The sequence below is a fragment of the Achroia grisella genome, unplaced genomic scaffold (genome assembly GCF_030625045.1).
Source record: "Achroia grisella isolate CSIRO2021 unplaced genomic scaffold, CSIRO_AGI_Agris_v1 utg509, whole genome shotgun sequence".
NCBI classification, from domain to species: domain Eukaryota; kingdom Metazoa; phylum Arthropoda; class Insecta; order Lepidoptera; family Pyralidae; genus Achroia; species Achroia grisella.
This window is the reverse complement of record NW_026712902.1, coordinates 3,250,185-3,273,243: the sequence shown is the minus strand read 5'-3', so window position 1 is coordinate 3,273,243 and position 23,059 is coordinate 3,250,185. Positions and strand designations below refer to the sequence as shown.

Here is a 23,059-nt window from a genome sequence, read left to right as displayed (position 1 = left end):
TTGGAGACTGTTCTCGGTTATCTTATTTTAGGTGAAGCTCCCACCTTAACTTCTACGTCTTCTTCATTCTCGTTCTGTTCCACCACTTCGTGCGAGGTTTCAGTAAATTCGCAAATTTTGGGAGATTGAAGAAGTAGATCGCAAACCAATAACAAGTATAGACGATAAATACTGTGAAGATTTTTATACCACAACGACCACTCGTAACGAATCAGGTCACTACGAAGTCGCTTTACCATTTAAGTATAGTTCTAAGTCTTTAAGGGAACTCTTTCGATATCGCTAAACGCAGATTTTATCATTTGGAACGTAAATTCGCATCGCAACCGCAACTGAAATACCTTTATGATGAGGTAATTCACGAATATATAGAAAAACAATATATTTCTCCCGTAGACGTAATTGAAAATAACAGCCCTAGTTATTTTATACCGCATCACGCAGTCTTACGTGAGGACAAAGTGTCCACGAAAATAAGGCCGGTACTAGACGCAAGCGCGACTAAAAATACTGGATTTTCGAATGATATTCTACATACAGGTCCTTCCTTACAACAGGATTTATTTATTATTCTCTTGAATATGAGATTGTTCGCAATCTCAGCTGATGTGCGACAAATGTATTTACGAATAAAAGTTCGCCCGCAAGATCGTTGTTTTCAACGTATTGTATATAGATTTAGTCTTAATAAACCGCTCCAAGTCTTTGAATTTAATAAAGTTGCATTTGGCTTACGTTGCAGCCCGTACTTAGCGTTACGTACTGTAGCTCAGTTAGCTTCCGATGAAGGAAATAAAAACCCTATCGCACTGGTTACCATTGAAGATTCTATGGAACCTTATTTATATTCGCTCGCTCGCAAATTTTCGTCATGGATGAAATTACTTCGTGTAATTTGTTATATTTATAAGTTCGCTAATATTCTTCCACGCGGCGTCATATCCAGATTTGGATTTCGCCGAACGTATAATTATTCGCGCTGTGCAGGGGTTTCATTTTAAAAACGATATTAGCAAGTTAAATAATAAAAAACCTTGTACCGCATCAATAATTAAATTAAATCCATTTTTATCAGACAATCTCTTAAGAGTTGGTGGTCGTCTGACTCATTCTGATGAAGATTTCGATTATAAACACCCTATATTACTTCCGGGCAGAGATCATATAGTTCGATTAATTGTAACACACTTTCATCGTAAAAACCTGCATACAGGCCCAGAATTGTTAATGTCAATACTACGTACTAAATATTGGATTCTCGCAGCTCGACGTATGATTCGCACGATCGTAGCTAATTGTAATATTTGTTTCCGCAATAAACCGCGTCCTACATTCCCACCGATGGGTGATCTGCCTGCACTAAGGGTGAAGGAAGTTCCTAAAGCCGTTGTCCATTGTGGCTGTGATTTCGCAGGTCCGTTTTTTGTAACCCCTTATCGCGGTCGTGGTATAACCACTCGCAAAGCATACGTTTGCTTATTCACGTGCTTAACCACTCGGGCTGTTCATATTGAAAAAATATACAGTTTGTTTTCTCGATTAAAACGTTTTCTCGCTCGCCGCGGTCCTATTCAATGCATGTATACGGATCATGGTACTAATTTTATAGGGGCACGATCCTACCTACGTGAACTTTATTTGTTTTTATCGCAAGAATGTAGATCTGTTTGGGATAAGGAATTAGCTAACAATGGAATTAAGTGGACCCTTATCCCTCCTAACGCACCGCATATGTCCATTGCCTTTGCAATAATATGTATTCTATAAGATAGGTAGTACGCATTTATAATAGGTTAATAAGTTAAGTTAAAATCCTTTGCATTTTTCTTATTTAGTAAATTCCGCATTTGATATTTTTTGTATTTTTTCTTTCTTGTTTTTTGTATTTGTCGCATTCGCAATAAGGTTCAATTATGTAGTTCCTTTATTTTTTGTTAATTTTACTTTGACATTATGTCAAGGCGGGGGGCATGGTTACGCCAAACGCGATGCGTACCTGGTTTGTCTTGTGCATTGACACCCCTCCCGGCTAATTCAATAATCAGTGATGTCATAGCTTTCGCCGCGCGCGCACGTCGCACTCATATCGCACGCATGTCTTAATAGTTGTAATCAACCTGAGTGAATTCCTGAGATTCCCGTAACCGTGTGGGCCCACTGAAGAACAAGCACATTGAAGTAGGGTAAGTCATTCATATACGACCAGCCAGTTTCCTATACAATAATATAGTCCATCGAAGAAGGCTAGATCATAGCCACCGCCGCACCAAGTGGTAAGGTCACAATAATATGTAATTTCAAATTTAAAACTATATAAAAACCATCAAAATTAATACAACATTAAATACTTATTACAAAATTGTGCAAAAACAGACTGGTCGTAGCTACCAATTGAACGTCATCGTCTGCACGGGTCGTCGGGTCAGAAGTTGATAATGTGAGTCAACTCTTAGAAACGAATCGTGATTGAGCTTTGGTTACGTACGATGCAAGTAAATTACTCTTTAGTAGAGAAAAAAGTTTGTATAAAAAGAAACACATTAAGACGTCACAAATGATCTGTATGTGTTGTCTTTCTGTCTGTATGTATTTTCTTTTCCGTTTTGAAACTACGTGTCAAAGTCGGTAATAAAATTTTATTTCTAAACGTGTTCTCTGTAACCTTATGTTGTATTTTTTTTGGTGTCTTAAAACACAATTCGATACCTCATGCTAATTACATCGAAAGAGTATTACTTTTACAATATAATAGTGAAATCGTTACTTTTATTGCTAGCTATACAGTTTACACGGAGGTGGACCTTTATTACATATTTTGTATGACGTTTTTTAGAACAATTAAGTGTTGCCATAAAATTATTTAGTTACTTTTAATAATGCCACTGCTAATAAAATATTATTATACATGGAGTTGGACATTTACTTCATATTTCATATGAGAGTTTTTTATAAAATATAATCCACTGACAAACGACAAAAATAATGAAATTTTATCGTTGTTTAAATTAACTTATCTATCTAAAATCATATCTAAACTAATATAATATTATATTAAACAGAGGAAATTTTATTGTTTATTTGTGAATAAACTTAAGAATACTTAACCAGTTTTTAAAAATAATCTATTAAAATTATTTTCCCAGCTGTTTTATTTTAAAGTAAAATTATAATAGTATTATTAATATTATTAAATTGTAATAGATTGACCTCCACGTCGTTCCGTTATCATCCTCCACTAGTTCACTCCTTGCCAGCGTAAACCGTTAGCGCAGGCGGGTGCACCATTCCATTATCATCCATATGAAAAAAATATATTCGATCAAATATCCTAAATTTATTGGCAATAAAGCTTAAATTACATGATTAAAAAATGACTTGAATATTGCGACCACCTGTAGTCTCACATTGCTCTCTGATCTCGTTGAAATCAAATATCAATGCCGTACGCGTAGACAAACGTCTTTGATATCTATTCATTTCATTTGTAAATCGTATTGGAATCCTCAAATTAATTCTCCTTCAAAAGGTAAATGGCACGTCTGTTGGTAGTAAATAAATTCTCTCTTTAGGTGTTGTGAAGTTCTTTTGTTAAATCACTAGGTATTATTTTAAGATAAGATTTAGAGAGAGCGATCTTAATTATATAATACGTTCTTGCAATAGGTAGGTAGGTATCCATAATATATTAATACGTGGAGCAAAAACTTTGTACTCCTTTTACGAAACTTGCGCTAACGGTGGAGTATAAAAATACGCACAGTTACATATAGTTTATAACAAAGAAGTGCAGAATGTTTTTTTTAAGTTATGCATAAAAATTAAGCATTCAATGCAATAATTAATAAAAAAAATAAAAAACATATAATTTATAATTTATGAATTTCAACCATTGCCCCACCACTAGTTACTCTAAACATTATGTATTCTTCGAATTTTTCAACAACTACTTAATATCAGTTGACCAATGTCAACGATAACAAATGTTTGTTTACATCTTCAGTAACAGATCACAAAAAGCAATTCATTCAATTTATATATACCCTTTTTTGTTGACAGTAAATATTGTGTTAATGTTTCTTTTGATTTGTACATAAACAATAAATTTACACAATATATAATATGTACATAATTTATTGATCAAAAATATATTTATATGCGAAATTTTATGTTCAATATAACAGCCCCTTAATTTGGACTTTTTAATGAGAGAAAAATCGCACTTCGGTTTTTTTCTGTTTATACTACGCGATAGCTGTGCTAAGTTTTTATTAGTTATATGTATAAGAGATAAATTATTATATGTTTGTTATTGTTACAGGTTATTACTGTTAAAGAAGAAACAACATACAAACAAAATGCAGCGGCAATAAGCTGCCAGATAGGTGAGAATCGCAATTAAATTTACTATTGTTACCGCCAAAATGTCCATAATGGAATCTCTCCCGTCATCTATCGTAAGCTTTTTGATGTATGCAAACGTTTAAAGTCAGAAACCAACGCCACTGCGCGCGTCACCAACCACGTACATAAAAAAATATACGTAGTTTAGTAGAACGACGATAGATGGCGTCAGTCGACACCTGGCTGTCATGTCATACACGAAGTGTCATGGCTGGCTGGTCGTCTGTCAGTGTCAAACTCGTTGTTGTATACAAAACCGAGCCAAGCTAATTTATTATTTACTTCCAAGAAAGTTTTCAATTTAATGTCTCCCGTCCTCACACACTTTGACCGTTTACACTGCGGTGATAAGTAAGATCATTAGATTTTGTATTGTGTTTCTTTCATTAATGTTCTATAAATACGGTCCTTCCGGGTTCCGGCGTAGGTTTTCGGCATAAATAGCGTTTATTGCCATCAATACGATCTCGCTATGGTGTATTCTTACAAACTGCTCGAGTTATCATGGTGTTTAAGTGTCAGTTCGTGTTGTTATGGTGGCTAGAGTTCGTCGTTGTTGAGATTTTTATGACTTATTTTTTGTTTACAACTTGTTTCCTGTGCTCAAAACTCAAACTAAAAAATATAGAATACAGCGTGGTGCTTCTCTAATGAATGAGTGACTATCTTCAAGTTGTAGTTTGTTTATGAAATAGTATCTAATATAATATGTCTATATATAACATAATGTTAATATTTATCAAAGACATCTTTCATAAAACTTTATAAGTATACCATCAAAGTTTACTTCAATAATTAATTTCAAAGTATCTTCAAAGTTCCATTTTTTTATTCATAATAGTTAATTTGTCTATAACACACACAATACTATTCTATTGTCTGTTATTATTTTTATTTATATAGAATGAACCATCTAAAATATTGCAACCATAATGCATGAGGGTTGAAGCATGTTCGATCGAACCCTTTTGTCCTCAGCATCCAATGTCCGTCTATGAATCTCTCATTCTGACTATTGCCTCAGCGTTGCGCAGTCGTTCCATTCTCAATATAATTTTTTCCTATAAAAAATATTAATAAGACCATATTAATATAATAAATAATTCTATTAACTGGTATAGTACCTCCATAGTGTATTGTTTGTGTGAACACAATGGACATGGTAAGGTCTTTATAATTTTTTGCCCCATTATGATTTTTTCTATTGCATACTCATTGAGCCATGAAGTTATGATTTGATGTGTTTTGACATGTTCTCATAAATATCTCCCAAGGGTAGTGTTATTATAATTTACTTTTTTCTTTAATATTAAGTAGTGTGGAGAGATTTAATGAAATATGATATGTTATTTCATCCACCTTTATAACATTGATTTTCCACGGTGAAGTGTATGGTATACATTTCTATAGATGTTTGTGCGAACATGGTGTTTTGAAGCCAGCACCGATCGATGATGGAGACTCTTGACTTGATATGCCGTCTCCATTTTTTGTATGCTGTCCCTCTCCAACTTATAGAAACCAAATATAGCCCCAGATATGATCCTTATTGTTTGCCGTATTGATTTTTTACGGTGGCTTGGTTTTCATGTTGCGTAACCATTTTGTAATATATGAACTCGGACGATTCATTTTTTTATTTCTTCTTTATACTGTGATTGTTACTCAGATCATTTGACTAGTAATGGTATATGGTATAGAAATAATTTTATAATTATGCTGTATTTTGTTATTTTGACATTATGAATGAACATTGAATTTTGTTTTTAAATTCTTCCTTGTTTTTTGTCAGGTGGTTTCTCGCCATGCAGCGCGCGGGTGGGAGAAGGGCCTGTGCGCCATGAGCCACACTCCTATAGGCGGCCACCCGCAAGGTAACCCATTTTAAGTATATTATTATTAACAGTATGTAGAGAATTCAAGCATTTTGTATATTTAAATTGGTTTTTTTATACATTTCAATTACAGTTACTGATTTTGATGCTGTACAAGAGTTATTTGACTATAATGTTTTAAAATAGATGAACAATAATAATAACCACTGTATAACTACAACTAGTTTTTAAACATAAGACTTCGATAGGTGAAACCACTCAATAAATTTCAATAATTGAGAATAATTCATATTCTATTTCTATCCTTTTTGTTATAATTAATATTTTGTCACTTTCTTTTCAATGACAAGTTTAACATAAAAGTAAAATTAAATAGGGGCTACTAATTCTACTATTGAAAATGATTTTTTTATAGAAAATATAATATCTATTTTTTATATTTAGTATATTGGGACTTGGAGAACAATCACAATTTTAAACTTTCGTGTTTAATGTGCATTATTTATATTGGTAATCGGTATTAACGAGAATAATTTTATGATAATTAAGATATTGACCTCTCTCGATGTTTCGATTAGTTTGTACTAGCCACAAGAGAGGTAAATACTATCGTTTACCATAAAATTATTGTGTTAAGACCAATTAATATTATGAATAATAAAAAAATATATATTTGTAGGTTGGGAGCACAAACTTGCTGACAGGTCGTCGCTGCCGCCTGCTTCAGGGGAGGAGAAGAGTAAATCTCAGTCCAAACATGTGTTCACACAACCTTACCCTTCCAAGTATGATTTGAAATTTTTATTTATTTATTTACATTTAGAATATCAAGTAATTTTACAAATGAAAATATATACACAGGCAAAAACTCCGGAAATTTATCAGTATAGTTTGAAGGGTGAACTGCGTGGAGTTCCACCTGACATTGCTAGCATGAGGTCAACAATGAGTTACTAACAATCGCCTTCTTCTCTAAAAATAAGTAGTAAAATATTGGACAAAAAGCACTTTTAATTAAAATATGTATAATATAAAGCATTACAGAGGCACAATATCGTATTTGTGTAAGTTAGACTATTTATTTTATGTATCAATGTTGATTGGTTGTGGTCAGGATGGGTATGGCGTGGCGCGAGCAGACGGAAGGCTCGTCCGGTAGTTCGGCGCGCTCGCCCGCCTCGCCGCCCTACATGCGCTGGGCCCGCAGTCTGCACGAGTTATTGGAGGTACAGTTTTGCAATCATTTCTACTTCTGTTTTCTGTTATTTTTAAACTTTCGTGTTTACTATACATTATATTGTTAGGAACATATTTTTGCTTATTTATTAAAGGTCAAACCAAGTCTAACTATACACATTGAATCAATATAAAAACACTCTAAGCCACTAACAGTGCTTGACAAGTAACAACAGATTAACCGTGTTAAATTCGACATTACTACATATAAAGACAGACACTTTATAAAATTAATAGAATAACGTATATTAATAACGAAAAAGAACTTGCCAACGAACCATGGAGAGAAGTGTGATAGGAAAGAGAAAAATAGAAAACATAAACCACCAAACTACTAGATAACTACAACACAGAATATAAATGTCAAAACTAGACAGCTATAATGACGTTGTGTTGTACACATATTATGAAAGGATAAATGGAGCAAGATCATAACTACCTTGGTACCCAAGATAAGGGACAAAGGAAATGAGGACGACCTAATAAAACATAGGAAGATGAAATATTTAAAACAGCAGGAAAAATATGAACCAGAATCACTCAATATAGAATAGAATGGAAGTTTTTATATTTTATTAAATTAGTTTGATATTTTGGAATCCACTACTTAATGGATTTTATATTATTTTGTTTAATTCGACTTTAATTAGCATGTGTACAAATATTCAATGCGGAAACCTGACTATCTTTCTGATCTTCTCTAATTATGATCAAATTTCTTCTCTGAACGAGGCATCCTCAGGTATTGATGAAGTTCGACTATGGTTTGGAAGCGTAGTGTTGACTGTTAGTCGCGGTTTAATCGCCGAACAAGCACACGGTTAATCAAATTAATATGTGTTGGCACACAGTACTCAATGGATTTATATTATACAGCAGACCTCTTTTTATATTTCCTATTTTGAACCATGTTTTTAGATACAATTTTAAACTTTTTTTTCTTTAGTTCTATAGTTGTGTCAACTATACTGCAAAGGATTGGTGAGTGAGTAATGCCAGTCGTATTATAGTGTTTAATAATTGTGTTTGTTTATTTGTCACAGGACGCGGAGGGCGTGCGGCTGTTCCGCAAGTACGTGGGCGGCGCGGGCGGACTGCACGTGGACCGCCTCAATTTCTACTTCGCGGTGCAGGGCCTGCGACAGGAGACCGACCCGGCCAAGATACGCCAGGTCGTCTCCGCTATATACAAGTTGGTCTTCATTCATTATAGCTATAAAAAGTTTTCGTTCGTTCGTTTTCGTGTTTAATATATATTATTTATATTATTAACCGGGTCTTAACACGAATAATTTTATAGGAAATAAAGGAACCTATCTCGACGTTTCGACTAGTACTCCGTACACTTCTTAACCGTACCTTTATTTTCGAAAAAAATATTTGTGTTAAGATCCGGTTAATAATATAATTAATATAATATAATATAAATAATCTATAAAAAGTCGTCGGAAATATGTAAAATATATTTTTTCAATACATTTCTGAGTTCAGCCAAACAAACAAACTCGTCAGCTTTATAATATTAGCCAATGCTTCCTTTCTGTGCCTTATACATTAGCTACTGGTGTTGTTTGTCCAGATTTCTCCGAAAGTCACAGCTAGCGATGCCTGAAGACCTGAAGCAACACGTGAAGCAGAGTCTCAAGGATGGCTCCAACATCGAGAGGAGCATATTCGACAATATGGAACAAGAGGTCAGCCTACATTTTATTATGATATATATATTGAACAATGATTTTTTTTTGTGGTAGCATGTAATTGGTTTTTATTTCATTTTATAATTTCTGTTTATTAATCTCTCTGTAAATTTATATGCGCAATATAATATTGTATTATTCTCACTATAAATATTATTTTTGCAAAGAATTTAAATTGAATCCATATGGTGGAAGATAGTAGACATACCTGATTTTAGAAATCGAGTGTGATTGGACGGATATTATTTTTGTCAGAGAAAATTTACAATTACATGCAGGAAAGGCGTTTGAGTGAATTATAGGCAGGAAAATGTTTTGTGAGTAGACGGGAGTGTAACGGTGGTGTTTGTGACAGGTGACGCGGTGTATAAAGGAGTCCACGTACCAGGCGTTCCTGCGGTCGGACGCGTACGTGTCGTATGTGAGCGCGGCCACGCAGCCGCTCTCGTCGCCGGACGCCTCGCCGCCCCATCCGCCGCTACTGAACCCGCTCAGAGACGTATGTTCACTCTACATTTTTCTATTTATACCACGATGGTGCACAAAATTGCATGTATTATATTTATTGGACTAAAGATTATTTCTACTTCTTTCTTTTGATACTTTTTTTATCTGAATGCAATTATATAAATATTAAATTTAAATTGATTTGTAAAGGCCATTTTTTTAATACTTCGCTTGTCTTGGCTAAAAACAATATATATACTACCATATGCTCTCGCCTTTGTATTTATTTAAAAGAGCAACGCGAAGGGTGTTAGAGCGTGTGAGAGTGGTAGAATCAAATAACTATTCTAAAGTGCTTATATTAAATTTATTGGAATAAAGATTATTATTAGGATCGGCACGATGGCACTCCAAACCTAAGAAAGACTTATGGAGCGGCCGAAAGCTAACTATCGCCTGATGGATATGACTTTAGGCCGAGGGCACCGCTAATAACCTCGGCTGAGGCCTTCGTAATTTCGATCCCCGTTTGATTCGAACGGGGTATCGATCGGAGGGGACCGGTGATTTAGGATTCGAGTATAGTTCTGGGTGTGCGTACAGGGCGCCGCAGGAGCTGGTACGGGCGGCGGCGGCGGCGGGGGCGGGGGCGGGGGGCTGCCCACGCTGCACGAGGGACAGGAGCTGTCCGGCGGGCCGCCCGCGCGGCTCACGCACGACGCGCTGCTCGCCACGCAGTCGCGCCGTCTGCACCACCACCATCCACCGTCAGTGTACACCTTTACCACCATACTCACACCACACTTGCTCACCTACGCAGAGTGCGAGCTCGACGTCTAGTGTACATTAGATAAACTTGAAACTGATGTCTATGATCGCCAGTCGAGAGAGCTAAAACATAACGGAAATATTTTGTGCTTCTTGTAATGGCTCGGATGAATACTTTAGTAGATACGGGTCTACGGCCCAAAATAGCCCAGTTGATGCAAAGTGCGAAAAGGTTTTGCTTTCATTGTAAAAAGTACCAATCCATAGAGCCCACAATTTTTTTTATTTAAGACATTTTTTACAAATTGAACTAATTCGAGCTTACACTTTGCCTGTGCTCACACTACTGCCACTCGGAACATATTAACTGGCAAACAAATGGCTACAAATTTGATGTACCTCACAATATCAATTTTCCTTTTTAGTTATAACACTTTATTGCACCACCATAGAACATTAATAAAATTAAATCATTAAAAATAAAACTGATTACAAAAGGCGGTCTTATCGCTAATGCAATCTTTTCCAGACAACCTTTGGAAAGAGAGTATTTACAAAAAATAGACTAGGCTATGAGAAATAGGGTCGCTCAATAAATTGAATCTAAATAATATTAAAATTGACATATATACACTTATGTAAATATAATAAATATCAGATATATTGGATATTTAAATATCTAACTGTACGCAATTCATATATTTGATATCATATATACATTGTCATGTTGATATCTATATGACTCAATATCTATATATGAGTTATACCCAGTACATAGTTTGAGTATCAATCAAAGTATTGATACATTGATTGATACTGTATATATCTACTAGATAGATATATACATAAAACTCTTAGATTCTATTCAAAATAATTTAAAAGCTATATTAACCTTACATACTTATGTAGAAGAGTTTCCTAATGATAAACTTATAAAATGGTCATCTCACCACTCTATTCCTTTTTGTTATACCATTATTTATGCATATTGAATACAATTTTATTGAAAATTTATATATATCTTTACCACATTGTTCCGAATGGAGGAAGTGTGTAGAAACATATTTCATTAGATATTAGTTATAGATATGTCAGTAGAAGTTGTAATTTTGTACTATTTGTTTTGTACATAAAATTTGGTTTTTTTGTTTAATATTTAAATTATAATTTGCGTATTTCTAAATTTCTAGTAATAATTAGAATGTAATCGTACAAAGCTGACGTATCAACTAGTTTTATAGTGTGACCCCTTTAAGATTTCTGTGTGACCCCAGCATTGCATGACCGTCCCCGCACATAATGAGCGCAACATTTAATTTTTATTTTAATATTATTTTCTCCAACGCAGCTTTATTGATATTCCGTGTATTGTTTGCCCCCATGATTGTGTCCCCGCGCCTGCATGTCGCCCTGCCGCATTGTATACACGCTATAAAACCTGCTGTACCGCCGGTCTACGTAAAACCTCATCACCTTCTTTTCTCTCCTTTTCATCTATAAAAATATCCTTAAAACCATCATTTTTTAAAATTTCTAATTACAATGTCAATTGATGATACAATTGTGTTATTTCAAATATAAAAACGGAATACGATGCATATATCCGATTATTGACCGGATATTATGCTGCCGTTTTTTAAAATATGCGCATATCCAATATTATACCGATACTATCCCACCTCTCATACATTATTATTGATTTGCTCATCCCTCTCGTCTGCCATATTTTTATCGAATTGCATTTATAATATCGAATCACAATATTTGATAATTGATCTATTACTGCATCACTCTCTATATATTCAATACTTATTACTTCCTCTCTCATATTATCATCAATTTTGATTTTATAAACATGCAATATTTCGATGATATATTGAATCACAATATCCGATATTCGATCCCTCCTCGGATAAACGATAATACAATATTATCGATATTATATCGAACCTCAATATACGATACCTGATCCCGCATCTATTATTACATCACTCCTCTCTGGTATTGTTATCGATTCGCATTTATAAAAATGCAATACTTCGATGTCGTATTGATCCCGTCCCGGACAAACGATAATGCATCATTATCGATTGTTATAACAAATCCCAATGTCCTGACCCCGATCCCGTACTATCGGCTGCCGGTTCGGTACCGTGCGACGGCGGCGGTGCAGGCACCGGTCGCGGTCGGTGTACAGCGCGCACGTGACGTACGCGGGCTACTGCCCCGCCTCCCGGCAGGACTCGGAGCGCGCCAGCCTCAGCAGCGGACGCACCGACAGCGACGCCATCTCACTCTCCGGCAGCAGTCTGTGAGTATCGTCCCTCTCGCTCGCACCACCGCCCCTCGCGGATATACCTCCAGCGAGGAACCTACGGAAAACAAATATTTTTAGACAGAATTTACACTCAGTTTTTAATTTTTAACTAAACGAATGATTGTCCATTCTAAATTACATAAACATTTCTAAATTTGTAATTGTTATAGTTAAACAATGTCAAACTTTTTATGACCAGGATTTTAAAACTTCATAAAGATACTTATACATATATTAAATTAAAAATATATTGTGTTTTTAAAAGTCGAATCTACTCGATTCACTTGACTTTATTTATTTTTTAACAATTGAAACCTCTAATACTCCAATTGCTACAAAACTCTGTTTGTGGCGATACGACCCTTATACTCACCTCAGCGACACAACGTAAGTATTATATTGTAGATAACTGTAGTATTTTGTTTTATATAAGTTTAAATTTTTTTTCGCTTCATTTTAGAAATATGTTGTGTTTGTAGATGTGAAATAGAATGTGTATATTTATACATCAAGTTGGTAAAAATTTTTAATTATAAAAAATGTTTATTACATTTAAGAGACTTTGTGTGAACCCTGTAATAATTAACAGCCAATTCCATCATCATAACTTGCATTGAAACATCTCATAGGGCTGCCACCAACAGCTTATTCATGACCTGTTTATATTTAATAATATCCATTGTTGCACATTGAACAAATAATATTTTTATAATTACTATAATTATTCAATCCCTTTCTAATATTCTTGATGCTACATTCCTGGTTTTGTATTAATTAAATGCAATTAAAGTACATTACTACATTTTATAATTTATAATAATATATACTTTTACAACATATATGTTGTATTAAGTACTACATATAAGTTGGCAATGAAGAATTCCGATATATATACGAGATTGATAGTGAAATAAAAAAACATCCTAATAATAATTAATACGGTTGGCAATGGTAGAAAGTCTTATTTTAAGATAAAATAAATAACTAACACACCAATGCTTTGCAGTACATTTGAGTATGTTTAACTAAAGATTTAAACAGAAAATATGAAAGTCAAAAATTGTATATAGGAAAACATAGTTCAAAATAAGAAAATATTTTAAAGTCTGTCGCTAACAGTAATCCTTGTGGTAATCTACCTATACTGAAATATGAATATTGTTTTGTTGCGTATGTGCAGTGATGGCATGTCAGTCCGCGGGCGCGAGACGCGCGAGCCTCGAGACAGAACGCGCGCTCGTCCGGCCGGACTCGACCGCCACGCGGTCATCAACAGGGAGCAGGACACCGCCATGGTGAGCACGCACGCACCCACGCACGCACGCACGCACACGCACCCACTCACGCACCCACGCACGCACCCACGCACGCACACGCACCCACGCACTCGCACCCACTTACGCACCCACGCACGCACCCACGCACGCACCCACTCACGCACCCACGCACGCACCCACGCACGCACACGCACCCACTCACGCACCCACGCACGCACACGCACCCACTCACGCACCCACGCACGCACACGCACCCACGCACGCACACGCACCCACGCACGCACACGCACCCACTATCCAACACAAAAATTCAATTCCAATCAGTAGTTCCTAGAGATTAGCGCGTTCAAACGAACAAACAAAAAACTGCTTTATAATATTAGTATAGATTATAATTTTGTTTGCTGATTGTAGCGACTGATTATTGTTATTGTGTTGTGATCTATACACGAGGTGTGTGTATGCGCAGGTAATCCCGCGCACGCAGCGCATGCAGTCGGAACAGCTGCGCGTGCTGTCGCCGACGGAGTTCGCGCCGCTCCTCATTGAGAAGCTGGAGCGAGTGCGCAGGGACCAGGAGACCAAGGAACGGCTTGAGAGACGCCTCGCAGAGGTAACCATAACCTTTATTTAATTTTTAACTTCATTAGGATGTTTGGGCTTGTAATGTACGGTACTTCAAGGTAGTTCGGATTACGTTTATTAAACAGTTGTCTGACATTCGGTGTTTCATTCAATCTTTACAGGATTATTGTTTGGTGGTTAGACCTGTAGAACTGCGACCTAGATAGATCTATTGTGATCGCCCTTTTTCAGAGTTCGCTACCTAAAATCGTCCAGTACAGGAATTGAAGGATATTCTTAAATGTGACGGATTTAAAAAAATAATAAAATTCAGTCTAGTTTCTTGCCAGTTTTTCTCAATTTAATCTGTAAACTAAACTAGATGGTAGGGAAAAAAAATTAATACAAAAAACTTGGAGTTCTAAAATGTCCTACATGAATAAATGATTTTCGATTTGATTTGATAACTTTCTGGTATGTATGTGTATTAGGGCGAGAGCGAAGAGGCATCGACACAGGCTCTGCCCCCACAGTTGGTGGCCGCCGCCATACGAGAGAAGCTGCAGCCCGACGATGACAACGACCAGGATATACTCGGTTAGTTTATTGTATACGAGTATATATTTTCTCTCAGGTCTCATATATTGGCAGACAGAATATACATTATATTTTCTATCAGATATCTGTAACATATAGTTTACAGGCAGATAAAATATAAAAAGCATTACAAATATTCATTAATATAACAAACTTTAGGAGAAATAATATCCAAGTCCTGGCAGAATCACATCAATATTTTAGCTTAGTTCAATAATCACACAAAAAGATACGATAAAATATGGATGTTCAGGTTAGATATCAAATTAAATAAAAGAAATGTAAAATAATTATATCGTTATACCCCTGAATACTTCACAGAACGTATAGTTTTGCCGTTTCACTTATACTATATGTAGTTCTATCTAGACTCTTTTAGTGCAATAAGATACGATTACATGTCATAGATTGAGATACTTGCATCAGTAATAGTATTTTATTGACCCTAATTCATACTCGGTGTAATCACAACAGACCAGCACGTGTCGCGAGTGTGGTCCGAGCGCACTCCCGGAGCTTCGCCACCTGGCGGCCGCCGCGCGCGCATGCGACACGCGCCCCACGCGCCCCACGGGCCCCACGCGCCCCACGCGCCCCACCCGCCCCACGCGCGAAGGGCGCCCTCCGCGCTGTCGGCCGACTCGGGCCATTACGACGCTCCGCCTGACTCGCTGCATCACCCGCATTCACTCACCCGCAGGTACATATACAGGTTTATAAACCTTCCGTAATTTGTAACCAGATGACTACTTTTATATCCGATATTTATTTTAAAATACCCACCCTCAAACGCAGGTCGTTCTCGAAGAAAACGGTGACGGAGCTGACGGACAGCGGCGTGTCGGTGGTGAGCGAGGGCACGGCGAGTGCGGCGGGCGTGGAGCCTCGCATACTGCTGTGGATGGCCGAGGGCTCGGAGCGGCTCGAGCGGTTGGAGCGGTTGGAGCGGTTAGAGCGACTCGAGCGGTTGGAGCGGCTCGAACGCCGCAACTACCGCGAGCTGTCCTCCCGGGGCTCTTCGGCCGACAGAGAGGAGCACCGTCGCCGCGATAAGCAGGCGCCGCGCACACGGTCAGTCCGACTACATTTGTATTCTTTATTGTACTGAACGTGGAAAAAAGAAAGAAGTATAATGTTGTCTTTAGCGCATACTGCTGGCGTCATACGAACATTAAGCTGTAAACGTCGAGTGAAAATCGAGTATGTCTGTGAGCGGATAATTATGATGACACAAAGTACACATGTAAAATTACATTTTTGCATTAATTTAAATTTCTGTTCTTCATTATATAGGATATTAAAAACTGTACAATCATCCAACTAAATTTTTCCATGAATTTAAATTTCGGTTCTTGATTGTAGTGTATATGGAATAGAACCCGCGACCAATGGAAATAAAGCATTGTGCTAAACTGTTAGACCATCGAGGCAGGAGTTGCTGTAAATAAATAACTTCCACATATAATGACGACTTGTTCTATAAAAGTTATTTTGTATTGCAGCGGCAGTGGCAGCAAGTCTAGCAGCACCAGTGGCGGCGGTGGCGGCAGTGGTGGCGGTGGTGGAGCCACAGAGCCCCACACAGTCGTGGTGGTGACGTTTCTTGACGAGAATGTACCGTACCGGTTCAAGGTGCCTGCCGCGCCCCTCACCCTCAAAGTCTTTAAGGACTACCTGCCCAGGAAGGGAAACTATAGGTACGACATTTAACCAACGCTAATGGGGTATTTTTAATTTCTATTACATACAGTATTAGTAATGTGGGACTGTTGACCCCATTGCTAATAATTTTCCATTTCAGGCCTCCCCGCGGTTCCTCTGGAAACAATTATGATAAAATCCTGGTCAATTTGTCACGATGAGCTAACTGATCTAACCTCATACTCATCTTATCATACTACAGTGGTGCCCCGCCAGCGTAAACCGTTAGCGCAGACAGGTGCACCATTCCATTATCATCCATGAAAAAAAATCTAATAGGGCGTCAGTAGTACAGTGATAGGGTACAGTTAAATAAGCTAGAAGTCAGGTCACATAGCCTAGTTAATTATAATTATGGAGTCAAATAGCTGCCTTTACACGTACGCTTCTTTCACGGCGAATAGGCTTTCACACAGGACAGACTATGTATCTAAATGTAGACAAAGAGAACGAGAAAGACCGCACATTCCCGCGTCCTACAGTCGTGTTTGTTTTAGCGCCTTTTTGTAATAATTAGTTATCATTGCAAAGTGACGGACATCTGACTACGGAGCAAAAGCATAATTATAGAGTTATTAAAAGAACATCGCGCGTGAAAAAACATTTCGTATAAAGGCAGTAGTTGTCCACTTTATTAACAATCCCTTCATCCACTATAAGCTTCCTTAGTAAATTGTGTAAATAAAAAAAAATATTTGTACAGATATTTCTTCAAGACGAACTGCGCAGATCTGGACACTGTGATCCAGGAGGAGGTGAACAACGACAACGACACACTGCCCATGTTCGAGGGGAAGGTTATGGCGCGCGTCAAAAGCATAGAGTAGGCACTCCACTACCGCGCCCTGTCTACTACTCCCATTGATAAAAATGTATATGTAAAAAACTAAGGAATTCATTTATACAGCCAAATAAAAGTGACGATTCGCTATACGAGACAAATTCCAGTTCAAGTACAACATAGTATTCAAAATTTTTAAATATGGAATACTCTTTTAGAAGTATATTTTTTATTTACGATCAATTGCATTTATATTGCTAGATGTAATGAGTTGTTGCCATTAATATAAAAAAAACTGTCAGGTTTATTTTATAGTAGACATTGCTGGCTGGTTTTTATGCTACATTGAATGCAGCATTACTTTACTGATTTATTTGACTATTTATCATCACTGGCCGAATCGTGACTCGTATTCCCATGTAATAAGGTTTTATTTTGAATTATCGTAACTGTTACTATGGTGCCATTTATTGAGAGAACTTAGTATTTATTTTATTGTTTATTCATCAAAATATTATGGATATTTTTAAAAAGGAATGACATAAAAGTGTTTAATTATTAGTACAGAATAGATTCTATAGATTCTATTAGATTCTATATTAATAACATATCCAAACAAATTCTTGTTAAAATGTCGATTTTGGATTCACTTAAATCAAGTTTCTCTATATAATGAAAATAAATCTACAAATTCTTATGCAAAAAATAAGCTTCTATTTTAAATATAGGTAAATTGCCTATGTCGCTTTTATTTGGTCTAAAATGAATACGGTTATATTGTTTAAACTTACGTATATAATTATATACAGGGTTTTTTTTTTATGAATACTGCCTTTAATATTTTTTATGAAAGTGAATAACAATAATTCCCAATTAAATTAAACGAGAAAGAAACGTATTATATTAATACTTGTAACAAACATATAGAAGACAGGGCGAGGCTAGAATTTATTATAAATTTATTTATTTATAGCAGTTACGGTCGTCATATCGTAATAGCCATAAACGTGTTGTAAAATAAAAAAAATCGGTTCCTCGTTATACTAGCCGTTTGTGCACTAGTTTAATATCACACGGAATTATCGCAGCGGATTCATTTGGAAATTTTGTCTTTTTTTAATTCACAAGGTTTAGTCAAGAGAGAAATACGCGGACTGTTTTTAAATCTACAAACGTTATAATAAGTTATTTATAACGAAATAATAGAATATAACATTCAGTTTGTTGTGACTATTACATAAATATTGCTAGAATTTGTAATTATAATTTCAAACAGGATATTTTGTACCATGATTCTATTATTTCTTAGCTTTCTACAATTACATAACCATCCGTAAAAAAGGTTTTTGTACATTTTTTGTATAATATATATATATATACTCCTGTTATATGATTTCTCTATTTCAACATGGCAACTCTATATAAAGAAACAAAGAACAATTTCGGAACTCTATTATAAATTTTTGATCTGGGTATAAATATTGTCCTGACGTAATTTAATTCAATATGTTGTAGATTTAGAAAGTGTTGCGTATGTTTGTTTGACTAAAGTGCACAACCGGTGCTAGTGTTTTATTTTTTTTACTTGAGCTAGATGAGTACGCTTACTATTGTACGATATTTTTTTTAATACACAATTTTTTTTTTATAATATACCTAGTGTTACTTGAATGACTGCTTAGTTTGTATATTTTTAAATTAATATTTTAGGTATAAATGAGGTGTTCTGTTTGGAAAAATATAAACTTATGTTAATAATTGGCGTTTGGCATTAATGCGACATTATGAATTTGTACAGTTGAATACAAAATGTGTTGTTTGTTTTTGTTACAAATATATATATTTTTTTAATATTGCATCTTTTGGGTATGTTATAATCGGCGCGCGGCAGCATGGTACATGATCTTGTACCACTTTTTAATTTAAAAGAACTGTATTGAGATTTTTACAGAATATTTTCCAACAATCAATTGTTATTTCGAAAAATAGGTCTTTGATGAATTGGCCTTTTGTTTTATTCACTGTTTGTGTGTCTGTGACCACGCTATAATGCTCGGAGTGTAACATGAATAATTCGCTAAGATTTCATACGAATATTAACTAATATCAATATTATGGTAGATTTGACATATCATAACAGTGTGTAATAGACCTACATTAGAGATATTTTAATTTGATATTTTATATCATAGACAAACGATACATTCTGTGTTCAACTTCCGGTTCATTCAAAATTTCAAATCATTGCATGATGGGATCTCATTCGTATATCAACTATACAATTATATGAATTAAATACAATAAGTGGAAGGTAAAATGTAAATTATTTCCGTTCTGCAGCTGTGAGTAGGACTAATTAGAGAAAAAGAAATATTAATATGTTTATTGTATCCTTTGTGAACAGTTACAATTGGCCAATGAATTTGCAATTAAAGGAATAGCTATTGTGTTTATTGGAGAGAATTTAATATATATATATATATATTATTACGTGAAGCAAAAACTGTCACTTGTTTACAACAATTGTGCGGACGGAGCAGTATGTAAAATGATAATATTTTTCAAGATTTAAGCATAAAAAATACATACAACATTTATTTGACACACACACACACACGCATATATACTCCTTTGTTATTGGTTAGTCTGTGGTCAGATTGAGAATAGAAATATTGTTTGTTCTTAAATATTACTTGTCTATAGTCTTACTGTATGTTAAATTAATTATGGTCGAATTTCGACCACTGGGCCACCACTAGTGTGTGTTAGATATGCTAGAAACCAATTATCCAAGATCTGTCGTACATGCTTTTAAGCAATCGGATGTCAAAGTTGTATCTTATAATCGCTTGAATTCTGTTCAATTAGATGAACAATTTTAATGAAAGATTATAAATACATCAAACATTTCTGTTGGCTGACTAGCTAATATAGTATTCTATTTTTAGTTAACATATTCGTAGTTAGAAATTTTGGTTACACACATAAATCTTTAATTTTATATTTCAATAATTTCTTTTTACAAATATAGACAATATCCACAAAATTTAAAATTTTGATTTATACTATTGAAATTACACGGATTTTCAAGCCGGGAGTTATCGTACAGAGTGTAAAAAAAGGTTGACTTTCTGATAAATTGCTAATTGGATATAATATTAAATTCTCTTCGTACATTAGCTATGACACAAAAACTAGAATGAAAACATTTTGAACGTCTTTCCAAATTGTTTGACTCTAAATTCCACATACAGTAACATTTCGAATTACGTCTCTTCCACATTTAATACCTAAAATTAATAGCGTAAGTTCGGAGTGTTATTGTTGTTTGTATAAATGTCATTTTTATATCGTAACTGTATCACTACATGTTGCTACTGCGAAGTTATTGCCAGACTGAGTTTCCCTTAAGTTAGTTACGATACCTAGTCTACCTCCAGCGTACGATGCTCCGCCGACAGCGGTCGTGCCGGCGCCGTGTCGTTGCCGCGTCGTATCCGCGTCGGCGGCGTGTCGTGCGCGGGAACGTGCCCGTTAGTACTTACTATTTCGCATATTGTAAAATATAAGTTAGAATGTCAAGTCCGGTCCAGTGTGTAGTCGGCAGCGTCACTGCGTACACTTGTACGAAAATATTATTGTGACGTCATTTTTAAGGATACATTGGGATTGATTTTTTTGTTTGTAGTTAATATTTTGCTGGATGATCAAGTGTGCGCATTTGCGCTGCTGACTGTACGCGAGTATTAGAGGGGTGTTGCCAGCGAAACGAGTGCACAATAACGAATGCACGATCTTGTGAATAGGGTGCGAAACATGTGCCTTCAATGTTGATACATTTTTCATAGTTGATGCTTCTAATTAGTGAGTAAGTTAACACTTGTAAATATAGACGTAAAGCTACTTCGATTCGAAATCTATTTTTATTAATTTAATTAAACTAAACAATTTTTTTTATTTATTGCCTAAGATTGCGTTGTGGGTCCGCTCCAACCGTCTCGGAGACGTCTAATATGAATTCTATTGTACCACTCTACAAGGTTCCATTTTAAAATTTCATTACGTAAATATAAGCGTCGGTTATGGATGAATTATTTGATGTTCAGTTCACTTACGCTCCATTTCAAACGAACCACATTATTAATATGGTCAATGTCGCGATCTTTCGTTGAAAAATATATTGAGGGTAGTTGATAAAACTCTTGGCACCTAACGATGTTGGCATCGTTATATTCCAGTCAGCTAATGCTAAAACCTCATTCAAACCTGTTTTGTTTATTCACTTTATTTTAAGAGAATATCTATAAATTGAATATGAGGTTTTGGTGTTTTTATGAGAGCGTAAGTGCATATATGATGATCTATCTGTCTAAAGTTTAGTTGTATTTATGTAAAAGGCGCTATTAAATAATGAATTGCTTCCAGTAATGAAAATATCCATTTCCCTAACCTTCGTATTATATTTTAAAAAATTAAGTATTTGTAAATCTTTCTTTAATATTATTGCTTGTTCAATTTATTATTTTCTTTATAAAAACTTATATTATCTGTTATCTTGTATAAACTTTCGTATTTTACGGCCTTGGAATGACTTTTAGGCAACTAGTTTATAGCCGCGATTTCGCGTAACCGATACTTTCATTGAATTGCGTCTTGATTTATATTTCAACTTTATTTACCATGACATCTGAAGGACATACATCCAAAGCCGTAAAACAGAAAAAAAAATATTAAAAAAATGTTCTCATAGAGAAAGTAATAAAAAGAGCAATGATTCATGAACAAATTGTAATAAGAAATGGAATAAAATGAAATCATGTTGACGTCTGAGACGAATAAAATGAAACATGCTTCCTATGTGTGGTTGCGGATGTAATATGTATAGAGTAAATTATATCAGTCTACATAACGCAACAAGGCGCTTGTAATACAGCGTCTCAAAATACCCTATGATATAAGTCCCTTAGGGCACAAACTATGTCGGAGTTAAAATTGCTTGTTAAATTGTAAAAAAAATTATAATGTTTTCCATTTAGAGTGTATACGAATGAAAATTTAAGCTAAATTTGTAATAAAATTATTGACGTACTATAAAGTATTATTTCAATGAAACAACGTAACGGTCGTTAATGGTAAAAGAATTTCACTAATCGGACTGTCTTATTTTTTTATCTAGCACATGTAACAATTAAAAATTAAACAGAACTGTGCCATATATGTATGCCGTTTTATTTTTATATTACTTCGTAACTATTCTAATGTTGTATGCCGCAGCTGGACTGGCGAATCCTGAAGCTCTGAAAGGCTGCGTACGCACTTTTTGTAAAGTTTTTCGGCTGAAAGCCAACTGCTACCGGAAAAATACAAGTATAGGTTGATTTTTATATTTGATATTTTAGTAGTACTTCCATACTGACAAAATATCGATACAAATTAAG

The 23,059-nt window shown here is 35.3% G+C and overlaps 1 protein-coding gene across 1 annotated transcript in view; it reads left to right on the top strand.

Moving 5' to 3' along the window:
- Positions 1-18,182, top strand: part of LOC131846256 (axin) — a 90,156-nt gene extending 71,974 nt beyond the window's left edge. Inside the window, exons 3-18 of the mRNA XM_059195519.1 lie at positions 4,319-4,382; positions 6,194-6,275; positions 6,916-7,021; positions 7,351-7,462; positions 8,516-8,664; positions 9,052-9,166; positions 9,525-9,672; positions 10,233-10,383; positions 12,558-12,695; positions 13,882-13,996; positions 14,448-14,591; positions 15,034-15,139; positions 15,614-15,839; positions 15,935-16,210; positions 16,642-16,836; positions 17,544-18,182. Coding sequence (XP_059051502.1) covers positions 6,242-6,275; positions 6,916-7,021; positions 7,351-7,462; positions 8,516-8,664; positions 9,052-9,166; positions 9,525-9,672; positions 10,233-10,383; positions 12,558-12,695; positions 13,882-13,996; positions 14,448-14,591; positions 15,034-15,139; positions 15,614-15,839; positions 15,935-16,210; positions 16,642-16,836; positions 17,544-17,667 — 2,139 coding nt within the window. The 5' untranslated portion in view covers positions 4,319-4,382; positions 6,194-6,241 and the 3' untranslated portion in view covers positions 17,668-18,182. The remainder of the gene's footprint in view (positions 1-4,318; positions 4,383-6,193; positions 6,276-6,915; positions 7,022-7,350; positions 7,463-8,515; positions 8,665-9,051; positions 9,167-9,524; positions 9,673-10,232; positions 10,384-12,557; positions 12,696-13,881; positions 13,997-14,447; positions 14,592-15,033; positions 15,140-15,613; positions 15,840-15,934; positions 16,211-16,641; positions 16,837-17,543) is intronic.
- The last annotated feature ends 4,877 nt before the right edge of the window (positions 18,183-23,059 follow it).